General features: G+C 36.5%; 1 protein-coding gene across 1 annotated transcript in view; it reads left to right on the top strand.

Annotated features, from left to right (window-relative positions):
- Window positions 1-13,790, top strand: part of LOC140229886 (high affinity cGMP-specific 3',5'-cyclic phosphodiesterase 9A-like) — a 44,658-nt gene that overhangs the window by 24,117 nt on the left and 6,751 nt on the right. Inside the window, 7 exon segments of the mRNA XM_072310090.1 lie at window positions 440-540; window positions 4,938-5,019; window positions 6,001-6,094; window positions 7,645-7,719; window positions 8,942-9,028; window positions 9,616-9,803; window positions 13,524-13,680. Coding sequence (XP_072166191.1) covers window positions 440-540; window positions 4,938-5,019; window positions 6,001-6,094; window positions 7,645-7,719; window positions 8,942-9,028; window positions 9,616-9,803; window positions 13,524-13,680 — 784 coding nt within the window.

A 13,790-nucleotide genomic window follows, 5' to 3' on the forward strand; every position in this document is an offset into this window, starting at 1 on the left:
TATCACATAGGTTCTTGCAAATGAATAATTACCATGACACTGTGTAACACAAAATATATCAATAAAGCAAATGCGAACTGAACAATATCACTGTTGGACGACAGAGAAGCGTGTGTATAATTGTGTAGTGGACTACTCAATTACAGGTAAAGTGAAAAGATGTAATGGACCAAGCAGGTACTAATACAAAACATGCACACATTACTATGCAAGCCATAACAATAGGATCTACATTAAAATGATAATTGTGCGATAGTGATGTGACCGAGCTATGCGGCGGCGCATCTGCTATGCGGCCGCGGGGGCGAATTTGATTTCTGCTGATGCCCCCCCCCCCCCCTCTTTGCAAATCTAACAATCCCATCTCCTCGTAACTATGATACGCATCTATAATCATTTTTTTTTTTTTCGCTGTTGTTTTCTTCTTTTTCCCCCTCAGGGCATGTCGGATTAATGAGATGAAGGAAGAAATGCTGAATCGACTGAATGCCATGCAGAAACGAATTGATAGTAAGTGACACGGTACCTGTACCAAACATCGTATTATCCGGCATTACACAACCAGACATAAATGTGCATAGATCTGATTCTGCTCATACATTTGATATCTTATCATACCCTTTCATCCACATGTTTGCCATTTTTTGTTCTTTTTGGTTCCTTCATTGTTTCTGAATTATTCATATTTCAGAGTGGGACGTACTTTTTGGGTTGTCAACAGTTTCTCTATTAATACTCTTGTCTAATATAAAACAAGAAATAGTAACAAAACATAATATATGCCGCGTTGGAATATCAAGTAATTAAACAATGGCAAAAATAACATAATTATTTTTAGACTCGTCGATTTGGTTCCCTCTCCCACTCGCAGTAGTAATCAACGATTGAATGTGACTTTCTTTTACATGTTTGTTCAATAAGGTGCAGAACGTAAGAAGGCTCCCGAACAACGTAAGAGCTATTGTACGCTATTGTCATTTACTCTGGTTTGGCTTACTCTAGACCCCACTTTCCTTTTGCTGTACTCTCTTTCCTTGAGACATGACGTAATGCTACACTTTACTAAATTCCACTTTTCAAGTGTCGAATGTTTTTGTTCTTTTTTTTTTTTTACTTTTAGTAGTTTTCAATGTTAATACATTCCATGAATATACATTGTAACGTATACATTGCTATAGTTTAAAAAAAAAATAAATAGTTCACTTATTTCACAACAGGAAAATAAATAGGACACGCATTTAATCACAATTTTCTTTTTCCCTCGCATTCATGTTTTACAAAAGAATTGTTATTACACATAGCGCCAGAATATGTTCTGACAAGATAATTTTGAATTTCCAGACAGTTTTAAACCAGTCACGGTTACACGAATTGAAATACAGGAAATGATCGCAGGAGAGAAAGTGATTCCATTTTTATTGTGTAATTAGTTAATCATTAAAGGAGGAACATGGAAGGAAGGCGTATTAGATTATCAAGCTTTGGAAAAGAAAGCATTTGGCGAATACAAAAAGGAAGACGAGCTCTTCATTGCTTCATTTACTTACTATTCACCGAGAAAGTGATTACTGAGCACATTTTTCAGTTTGTGTGTGTGTGTGTGTGTGTTTTGATTTCCTGATTTAATTTTACCGTCAAGCTGTTCTCACTACTTGTTGTAGCAACTAGATTAGCATTTCAAAGTATACATACTCCCACAATGGCTGGCCATTAGATATATTGCCACTTAATTGACATGAACTGTACACTAAGGCATTTGTTTTTTGTTTGTTTGTTTGTTTGTTTTTGCTATTGGCCATACGAATGCAACATTAGCATCCGATGCCAAATAAAGATCATGTCTTCGATGAATGTTCTACTTCCTGTGTTAATTTTCTTTTGAATTCTCTCTATACTTGCATTGTGTAGATGCGTTTACCACTCTTACCCCGCTTCTTGTTACATGTATAACGTATTTGTAATTTTTACTACACCCTTTGTAGAACTTAGTTCTTGTAATTAGTTGCATTAATAGAATATAAGATCCACACGAACCTATAATAAAGCTTCAATTCGCCTGATTGTCTTAAGTTGCCTTTGATGAAAAGAGTAAATTCACACATACCAGATGTCACAGTGAAATATTATACTATGAGACAGGTTTACCTTCATATAGATGTGAATTAAGATAACGGATCTATAAGAACACATCAGTAAAAGTTTGAGGAAAATCGGACAATCCGTTCAAAAATCATGCATTTTTGCAGTTTCCATGCCGCCATCTGCATGAGAAACTACTCCAACTTGTGACATCACACGTGTATAGATCAAGATTGATAATTCATCATATTTTCATTTTTCTTACATAATAAAAGAGCACTTGACTTGCCTCTTTCAGAAGGCAGGGGGATAATTTTAATCCTTAACGTCAGTGACAAGTCGAGTGAATGTGTACTTATAAAAATGAAATCTGTGAAATTCTCTTTACATTTTCCTTGAATTGCTCTACGCTTGAGACATCATAAACTGTATAGTAGCTTGAAATCTCATCCAGCAGTGACTGTGCAGAAACGTTAGAAAATTCTTAACTTTTGAACAGATTGTCAGATTAACCTCAAAATTTTTACTGATGTGCTCTACTGATATTTCTCCATTTACTCAATCCACTTGAACATATAAAGGTGAGATTGTCCTTTAATTAGGCTAAAATTAGTATATAACAAAAACGTTTTAAAGCTCACCGTTTCACATCTTGCGATGGCATCATGTTAAGCCCACCGCACACTATACGACTCACGACTATACGTCCTTATTAGTCCATGAGACCAGGGCCCTGTTGCATAAAACCCTTACCGCTGGACTTACCGCTCCTTTCTAGCGGTAAGTCTTCAAATCAGCGGTAAATTTTATAATCCTTGATGCTGATTGGCTGTGATGCCTAATGTTGACGGTAGTTACCATTGAAATTCAATGGTAAGTTTTATGCAACGGGCCCCCGGTCGTACGACCTGGCAACGCACATTATACGATCGGGGGGCTGTTTCATAAAGCTGTTAGGAAGTTAGGAACGACTTAAGAACAACTGGTGATCAGTTCTTGTGCTGAATTATTGAAATTTTGATAAGTATAGAACATCAGAACTGATGTCGTTCTTAAGTCGTTCGTAACAGCTTTATGACCCCCCCCCCCCCTCCCCGCTCAGACCACACATTCAACTAGGCTTACGACCATTCTGGCTTCAGTGCTTTTACAAAATAATGAGTGTAGAAACACGCAGTGTGCATTGCGTGTACACATTACGCTCTGCATAACATCATATCGTGATTGGCTGAAAGCCCACGATCGGTCGTGGAAATTCAGCATGCCAAATTTCTACGACTGGCCCAACCGCACGACTGGAAAATGGCAAGGCTGGTGACGTCACACTTCCGGTCTTTAATAAGGTCGTACGACCGGTCGGATCGTATAGACAAGTGTGCGGCGGGCATTATGCGGCCTTCAGCTGAGAATCTCGATTCAACAGGTGCTTCTTGGGATGCCAAGATCCTTATCCTCGCCCACTATTATGATGATGGTCGCAGTGATTTTTAGCACAATGATAATAGATTAAAGGAGGCTATAGTATGATGCTGTCCCTTCTCTTTTCATCAAAGTCAACTTTAATCAGTTCGTGATTTTATTTCCTTTCAACGCATGCTCTGTTTATTGTTTTCATAATCTCTGTCGAACATAGTGTTTCTAAGCAATTACACTGTTTGGATTTATGTCCCCCCCCCCCCCCCGCCGCTATTAGCATTTAGAATATTACGTCACGTTGTGGCAAACTGCTCTGTGTTTCCCTCTGTCCTATTTGAATGCCAGTGTATTTCCATTCATGTGTGAACCACCGTCGTACTATCCTTCACTAAGGAGGTTTTTTGCCGGCGTTGGTTTGTTTATCAATTTTGTTTATTTGATTTCTTGATCCTTTGCTTCTTTGTCTGCAAAACAACTGCAATAGTTTTGAACGGATTTGGATGACATTTTTTAGGAGAAACGTTAATGATAACACGAATAACACATGATTAAATTTTGGTAGTGATCGAAATCACCGTTACAGAGACATACATTCTTCCCTTCTGGGTGGGACACAATATAAATTTTAGTAAATAATTCATTATGACATTGTTGCCATGTTTTCATTGACTTCACAGAGCCACACATTAATATCAGTATTTTACTGTCGATGCGAGATTTTAAGATTAGTAGTATGTGTTTTTAATGCCCTCGTCGTACTGTTATTGTGCTAATTTAGTTGCATAATACTAGTCACGAATATTAAACGGATGTGCACATATCCTTCGAAGAAAGTATCCCTTGTTGAAAAGAAGTGCACTTTTCCAGCATGATACTTACGTTCGAAAAGTAAAAGAAAAATAATATGAAAACACCATCAAGATTACATCTTGGCTTTATTTTAGAAATGTCCTCATCCCCAATACAATAAAAAGAACAACAAAATCAACCCGAAGTTTGGGCAAAAAACAAACAAACCACAAATTAGATGAAACTTGTAACCAATGTCCGCAAAGTTTTTCTTGTCCTAACATTCTTTTTTATTCTTCTTTCTCGAACTACAATTAATGCAAACAATATTTTTTTAAAGACGCCAGATATGGTGTTATTTTAAGTCCACTTCAATTGCTGATTCAACACGTGAAAGGTGGCAAAAGGGGAAACATGAATAAAGAAAGTGAAAAAAATAAAATTTCCTTTCATAAAGATGGAATGTAGGCGTTAAGCAATGCAATCACCTTTCAGCAGTTTTGTTGTTTTAATTTGTTTTCGTTTACTACTTGATTACAGAACATCAAATTAAATTGTGTAACATTTTCGCGTTTTCAAGAGTCGAGACATGCGTCGAATGAAAGTAGAAATCCCTGTGAAGTATTCATGCATGTTTCTTTTACTGCATACAGTCGAGGGAAACAAGGCCATTGAAATTGAGAAGAACAAGATGGAGATCCGGGCGATCAAGGATGAGCTCCTGGCAGCAAAAACGTACGTTTCAAGCCAAGTGCTTAAATCCTCTGAAATATTATTCAGAGGAATACTTCCTTGGATTAATTCATTGGAAACATGTGTGCAAAGAATCGAATCTCATGGGTAACATTCATTTCTTGCATGACACGATTGGATCTATCGCATTATAACTGCCAGGCTGTTGGTTATTTTCAATTTCTGGCCTGATTTATTATCTCAGCAACGCAAAAACCTGTTAGCCAGTAAATTGGCACTTGAACTTCGGAAGACATTAATACTCTGTTCATCATTTTCTTTTCCACCATTCTTTGTCTCTTTTTTTTTATCACTTCGAGTTTTTTTTTTTTAATTTCCTTTCTATCTTTTTAGCAAGTCTTGTGGCTTTAAAAAAAAAATCTCGCACTGATAAACAAATTGACTCTCAAAGAACGATTGTGGAAGGAGTCTGATTTATCACTGTTCTTAACATTTACATAGCTGTTAACGTTGCTTATTGAGATATTGTCGCTTTACTGAGATATGCACATTCGCGTATAGAAATTTGGTTTCGGAGACAAGAAGTTGCATGTTAAATTATACAGTGAGAAAGAAAAAATGACTAGAAAATAAAATACAAGGGGAGTTTATACCAAAAACTTCATTATTCGGTCGTCGCAGGATAAAATTAATTTATTTTCCGTTGTTGTAATTGTTTATATATTCATTGTAAGAATTATTGTAACAGGTGATGTTATAATATTACTACTACTACTTCTACTACTAATAATAATGGTAATGATAATGGTAATGATAATGATGATAAAATCAATAATAATGATAATAATAATAGTACTATCGATTATTATCATCATTATCATCATCATTATGACGGCTACTATTACAATTAATATCGTCATAATTATTATAATGATTACTTTCAATATTAACATTGTTAAGCATTGTTGATATCATGATCAACAACAATAACAATTAGCATTGTTTCCGTAATATCTCTGGCAGCCGACACGCCAACTTTTGCAAGTGCACTATTCCATCGGCCAACAGCAGTGATACGCGGATAGTTGCAAAGCGAGACGTCCCAAAATACCCGAAGGTTGGTTACTGAATGTTCCCCTATAGCCACCTGTGTATGAGGAAGGGTGGAAAGATCGGGGCCCCATTTCATTAAAGAAAAAGTTGATGTGATAGCAACTCTTGCTGAAATGGCAATTGTCATAGTAACGACAAGAATCCAGCTCCCTAATTGGCTGTTCCCATTGGAAGTTGCCATTCCAGCAAGAGTTGCCATTCTAACATTTTTTTATGAAATGGGGCCCAGGTGTCTATTGTCTGTTTGTTTGTTTACTTTGTATTTGAAAATCACGCTCGCTGTTAAAATCGGCATCCTTTTTGTTGTTTGTGGTGGTGGTTACTTTTTTCTTTCATGTATTAATTTCTTAAATGTGGAAACTTAAAACATGATTTGAATGTGTACGAATCCGACTGCTTAATTCCTCCCTTCGTTTGTCTGTCTACTTCTTATCAACTTTTCCCTTATTATCATTAAAGTTTTAACTTCTGTCAAGCATAATCTATATCTTCACTAGTAATGCTGTTATCAATATTTTTGTACTATCATCGTCATTACTCCAGTCGTGTTATGAGTGATATTATTGTCCCCGCCGAACGAGTTCGAGCAGGGGACTATGAAACGGGCTCCGTACGTGTGTGTGTCTGTGCGTCCGTGCGTCCGTCCGTCCGTCCGTCCGTGCGTCCGTCCGTGTGTGCGTCCGTGTGTGATCAAAATGTTCAATTTGCTACTTCTCTGTCATTTATGAGCCAATTTTGATTCTGTTTGCTTTATATGATAGCACTACATGGGAGCTTTAAAACTTCTACACAGAATTTCAGTTGTGACCTTTGACCTTGACCTTTGACCTATATTGTACATTTTGCTACAAAATGCTACTCCTTCGCCATTTCTAACCCGATTTCGATTCCGTTTGCTTTATGTGATGGCACTAGGTGAGGGCTTCAAAACTTCTACACAGAATTTTGACCTTTGACTTCTTTGACCTTTGACCTTGATTTTTGACCTATATTGTACATTTTGCTACAAAATGCTACTCCTTCGCCATTTCTAACCCGATTTCGATTCCGTTTGCTTTATATGATGGCACTAGTTGAGGGCTTCAAAACTTCTACACAGAATTTTGACCTTTGACTTCTTTGACCTTTGACCTTGATTTTTGACCTATATTGTACATTTTGCTACAAAATGCTACTCCTTCGCCATTTCTAACCCGATTTCGATTCCGTTTGCTTTATGTGATAGCACTAGGTGGGGGCTTCAAAACTTCTACACAGAATTTTGACCTTTGTCTTCTTTGACCTTTGACCTTGATTTTTGACCTATATTGTACATTGGCTACAAAATGCTACTCCTTCGCCATTTCTAACCCAATTTCGATTCCCTTTGCTTTATGTGATGGCACTAGGTGAGGGCTTCAAAACTTCTACACAGAATTTTGACCTTTGACTTCTTTGACCTTTGACCTTGATTTTTTACCTATATTGCACATTTTGTTACAAAATGCTACTTCCGGCGGGGACATATATTACGCACCGCGTAATTTCTACTTTTCCTTGTTATGTTTATTCCAGTACACACTATCACGTGAGACGAAAGAGTACCTGAGAAAGCCGACTTTTGACATCTGGCACTGGGAGTCGAACGAGGTAATGTCAAACTAGTCTTGAAGACCGAATAATGTTGGGAAAACAAACATAAGATAATCACAGTTTCATAGCAGAGTAGTTTAAGCGCCATTTCTGTGCATTCGAAAGTAAGCATATCACTTGTTATGACAAATTGTTTTTCTGTCAAATTGTCTTATTATGTTCATTTTTTCTACCAGTTATGATCTCAATGGAGTTAGCTCATTTACGATAAAACTCATCAATTTGTTCAGCAATGATCTACTTAAGAGGATTGCTTTGTGTGCGACATCAAATCTATATCCGTCGACATCACGCTTTCAGTTACAGGAAATCGCATGGTTCCATGATATTTGATCCTGCTATATCTATTACACTCCCATTTCGTATCTGCACGCCAAGCCAAGTATACATTCTATCCACAAATATTACTTTAGCCTTAATCCTATTCTTACATCAAAGTAAACTGCAAACTCTGGGTCCTGGGAGAAAAATAAAATTGGAGCAATTGTCGCAAGAGCAAATGTGTCATCGCATTGTATAGCTTAAACGTGCTACAAAACGGTCATACGATGACTACTACATAAGTGCATGTTTGTTACTCAAATTAATTAATGTCTCTTCCAATTTATCCATGACGACATCGTTGTGGGTACCTCGGATTATGGCTTAGCTCTTTCTGTGCCAAAGAATCAAAATGTACACAAATTCCATATACGAATCTATGGACAGGAAATTATTGTGGCTTACAAAGGGTTAATGAATGCACAGTTTAGAGAAAGTTGCAAATATAACACTACTTGGATATGACCGCTTGACACCTATTTTGTGATGAAAATATATTTATATTTAAGGCCGGCGGGGAACTTTGTGCATGTTGCAGTGAAGGGGTGGTAATTGTCTATTTAAAAGAACACTGCGTCCTGTGATTTCTGCTTTTGTTTTGCTTTGTTTTGTTTTGTTTTTTTAGTGTGCGTGAGTGCTTATGTTTTTTTTTTTTTTGTTTGTTTTTTTTTTTGTTTTTTTTTTTTTAGATCTTCATGATTTAAAATCTTTACAGTTAATACTGCAGCTGCCCATGCCTTGATTCGAATTACTGCTAGGGAAAATAACCCCACCATAACGTCAATAATGTACCATACTATGGGAGAGGCCGTGCATGCGTCTATTTTCCCTTAATTAGATTGGTGGAGGTGTTGCTCTTGTTGAGTTGTTTTCTGTATTTCTTATTCAATCCTTGCAGATGCTCTGTCTCCTTGAACACATGTACCACGATCTTGGCCTTGTTGAAGAGTTTCACATGAATCCTATTGTATTGCGTCGGTTCCTGGTGAGTTCATGACTGCATGCTTTCTTGAGCACTTCATACGAAGGGCAGCTGGAATTCAGTACCAAACTCTGTCGTATTGTAGACATTGATTGTCCACCCGGGTGAAGGTTCTGAGGTTATTGATATACTATTGTAGCTTCTTTATTTTTTGCAACTTGTATTGCGTGTTTTCTTTTTGTTAATCTTTTCCATCTGAAACTATACATCTAGGTTTTAGTACCGTCATATCTGGATAGGAAGTCTCTAACATTGCGCGATATCACAGATAGACAGAAAAAGATTGCATAAAGCAAATTTACATATCCAGTATTTTCATGTTTCTAGAAATGAAAGAGCATAAACTTATTACGACGTAGTTTTTTTCAGGTCGGGGATTTACTCTCAACATGTGTCTTTGATGTTGGGAGGAGTGTGCACTTTCCCTTAAATTATGTCGTACAATTTGGTAATTGGGGAGAAATGATAAATAGCTACATTGTACATGACCAATTATTTAGATAATCAGATAGTCACATACTCAAATCAGAGCGGTCATTAATATTGCAAAACATCCAAGAAGTATGTTCCCGTGTCTTGCTTCTATTCAGTGCTGTGTCCAGGAGAACTACCGGAACAACCCGTTCCACAACTTCCGGCATTGTTTCTGCGTGACCCAGATGATGTACGGTATGATCTACCTTTGTGACCTCAAGTCAAAGTTCAATCTTACAGACCTGGGTATTCTCCTCACCGCGGCAGTGTGTCACGACTTGGACCATCCAGGCTTCAACAACACGTATGTATTCTCTCTTTCGAAACACCACAAAGCTGTTTCCTCTTATAAAAGGGTTTATTACATGTAAAGGATGCTGCTCGTTGTTTGGGAGGTTTGTTACTCCAAAAATAAAATACTACTACTACTACTACTACTGCTAATAATAATAATAATAATAATAATAATAATAATAATAATAAGTATCATGCATAAAGCGCTAATCACTCAAGTTTCTAAGCGCTAAGCGTCGCGTTATGGAAAAGAATGTTATTACAAAGGAGAAATTCTTAAAGTAAATAGTCAGATGAAACAAATACATAGTACATGTTACACAAGTTGTGCATTTTATTTTAACTTAGGGAACTATAACATGACACATCTATAATAAATCAATACAAATTACAGGTCACAACTGAGCAGATGGGCTTTGGGTAACTTTTTTGAAAAAGTCTACAGTAGGAGCTTCACGGAGTTTGAAAATAAGGATCGTTTTTCCGAAGGTTCGTTTTTTTTTTTTTCCGAAACACACATTATTTCCTATACAGTAACAACATGTTGATTGATCGGAATATATGGAATAGGGTTCGTTAATCCGAACATTCGTGGCAACGCACGGTAATACGAGAATATAATGTGGTGCATTAATCCAAGGCTTCGCGAATCGAAATTGAAATAAAATAAGATTAGTTAATCTGGAAATGACAAGAGGATGAATACAAACAAACCTGACAAACAAACGGAATTACGTACCTTATTTCAGTCTCGGCATATAACTACGAACCTCCGGAATAGCAAGCTGTATCCCTATTCCACCGTCTTCAGGTATGTTAAAACACAGGGTATAAGTTCAGTGACAATCGAATTAATGTTTCAGATTATTATAGTAATGTATTCTCATCTAAAACTCAACCATCACATGAGTTGAAGGAACATATTATTGTGGCTTACAGGAGGACTTTACAACATGATATCTAATTGGTTGAATCGGCAGGACGTGACATAATTATTGCATTGTTTTCGTTATACTGCACGGTCCTTCACTATAAATAACCTTCACTCAAAATAATTTTCCTTGCAGTAAGAGTCTACCGATTTCATGTATGCTTCCACGTAGGTTGTCCTTGCATGATAGCATCAGTTACCATGGCCTTCAGGATGGTGTCTATTGAATTTGATTTGGATAAGATTGCTGTACTGGTTCCCGTATCAGTTTCATACCTAAGCGTGAATCAAAACAAAACTTATCACGACAGGATATTTTGTTTCAGATACGAGAACGCAGGGAATTCAAGTTTCTTGTGAATCCTGACATCATTCAGACAGAAAACTCACGATTACAGCTCCATTGTTGCATTTCCAAAAGTCCTTTATACCGTCTATGATATGCAAGGCAATTAGATCCAAAACAAAATAAAATACTCTTTCGAAACACCACAAAGCTGTTTCCTCTTATAAAAGGGTTTATTACATGTAAAGGATGCTGCTCGTTGTTTCGGAGGTTTGTTACTCCAAAAATAAAATACTACTACTACTACTACTAATTATAATAATAATAATAATAATAATAATAATAATAAGTATCATGCATAAAGCGCTAATTACTCAAGTTTCTAAGCGCTAAGCGTCGCGTTATGGAAAAGAATGTTATTACAAAGGAGAAATTCTTAAAGTAAATAGTCAGATGAAACAAATACATAGTACATGTTACACAAGTTGTGCATCTTATTTTAACTTAGGGAACTATAACATGACACATCTATAACAAATCAATACAAATTACAGGTCACAACTGAGCAGATGGGCTTTGGGTAACTTTTTTGAAAAAGTCTACAGTAGGAGCTTCACGGAGTTTGAAAATAAGGATCGTTTTTCCGAAGGTTCGTGGGTTTTTTTTCCGAAATACACATTATTTCCTATACAGTAACAACATGTTGATTGATCGGAATATATGGAATAGGGTTCGTTAATCCGAACATTCGTGGCAACGCACGGTAATACGAGAATATAATGTGGTGCATTAATCCAAGGCTTCGCGAATCGAAATTGAAATAAGATTAGTTAATCTGAAAATGACAAGAGGATGAATACAAACAAACCTGACAAACAAACGGAATTACGTACCTTATTTCAGTCTCGGCATATAACTACGAACCTCCGGAATAGCAAGCTGTATCCCTATTCCACCGTCTTCAGGTATGTTAAAACACAGGGTATAAGTTCAGTGACAGTCGAATTAATGATTTCAGATTATTATAGTAATGTATTCTCATCTAAAACTCAACCATTACATGAGTTGAAGGAACATAATATTGTGGTTTACAGGAGGACTTTACAACATGATATCTAATTGGTTGAATCGGCAGGACGTGACATAATTATTGCATTGTTTTCGTTATACTGCACGGTTCTTCACTATAAATAACCTTCACTCAAAATAATTTTCCTTGCAGTAAGAGTCTACCGATTTCATGTATGCTTCCACGTTGTCCTTGCATGATAGCATCAGTTACCATGGCCTTCAGGCTGGTGTCTATTGAATTTGATATGGATAAGATTGCTGTACTGGTTCCCGTATCAGTTTCATACCTAAGCGTGAATCAAAACAAAACTTATCACGACAGGATATTTTGTTTCAGATACGAGAACGCAGGGAATTCAAGTTTCTTGTGAATCCTGACATCATTCAGACAGAAAACTCACGATTACAGCTCCATTGTTGCATTTCCAAAAGTCCATTATACCGTCTATGATATGCAAGGCAATTAGATCCAAAACAAAATAAAATGCTTCATACCTTCCAAACGCAAAAACCCCTCTCGGTCACACAAATTGACCGTTAAGGGAGCTATAAATGCAAATGCGTGTTCAATTAACTTACAATGATTCATACAAACATCGCCTATGTGGCCAAATGATAATGTAAGTATTGTTATTAATGTTGTATATGTTATGATAATTTACTATAATATTTCTAACGTTATTTGAATACGCCGCCACACACACACACACACTTAAACATTTTCAAATAAACATTCTGGCTTTCACTTTGTTTTCAAATTATTGCTAGAGAACTTATTTGATTAACTAAATACGTTGCAGTGCACCTTTCCCGAGAATGATCATAATTAGCATGTTTCAATGTTTTATGATTAGTGCACGTTATGCTCGGTCTGAGGAAAAGTGAATTCCGATGGCTTGTCTTGAACACATTGGTAATCTCACAATTATTATTGACAGATGATGCTATTGCCATACGTGAAAGAAAACAGTACTCCACTGTGTATTCACATAGTTATGTTTTGTTTAACACTATAAACTGATGATTCACAATGTGTTCGCACTGTTGGAACGCTTAGATTTAACAGTGCCAAGACATTCCATACTGTGTTTCACATTATATTTCACATTGTGGGACATTGTGGTCCTTCCAGCAGGGTGGCAGAATCTTGGTTTTGACAATTAGGGGACAGACTTTTTAAAATGAAATTTCTACCATTCTGTTGCTTTGATTTAATACTGCTACTATTCCTAATGATATTAGTAACAATGATAATGATAACAATACTAACAATATTATCATTGATAAAAGTAATAATAATGATGATAATAATAATGACAATAATAATAATAATAATAATACTAATAATAATAATGACAATAATAGTAGTAGTAATAATAATAATAATAATAATAATAATAATAATAATAATTGTACGGCGCTTCCAATTACATATCCAATAGATACCAGATCAACGCCCGGACGGACCTGGCCATTCGCTACAATGACATCTCACCCCTTGAGAACCATCACTGTGCCGTGGCCTTTAAGATCCTCAGCAATCCGGAGTGTAATATCTTCAGGAGTCTGCCAGAGGACGAGTTCAAAGCCGTCAGACAGGTAGACGCGGATGACCACTTGTCTAGATTTATGCTGTATGACCCCTTGTCTAGATTTATGATATATGACCCCTTGTCTAGATTTATGCTGTATGACCCCTTGTCTAGATT

This window comes from Diadema setosum, chromosome 6 (genome assembly GCF_964275005.1).
Source record: "Diadema setosum chromosome 6, eeDiaSeto1, whole genome shotgun sequence".
Lineage (NCBI taxonomy): Eukaryota > Metazoa > Echinodermata > Echinoidea > Diadematoida > Diadematidae > Diadema > Diadema setosum.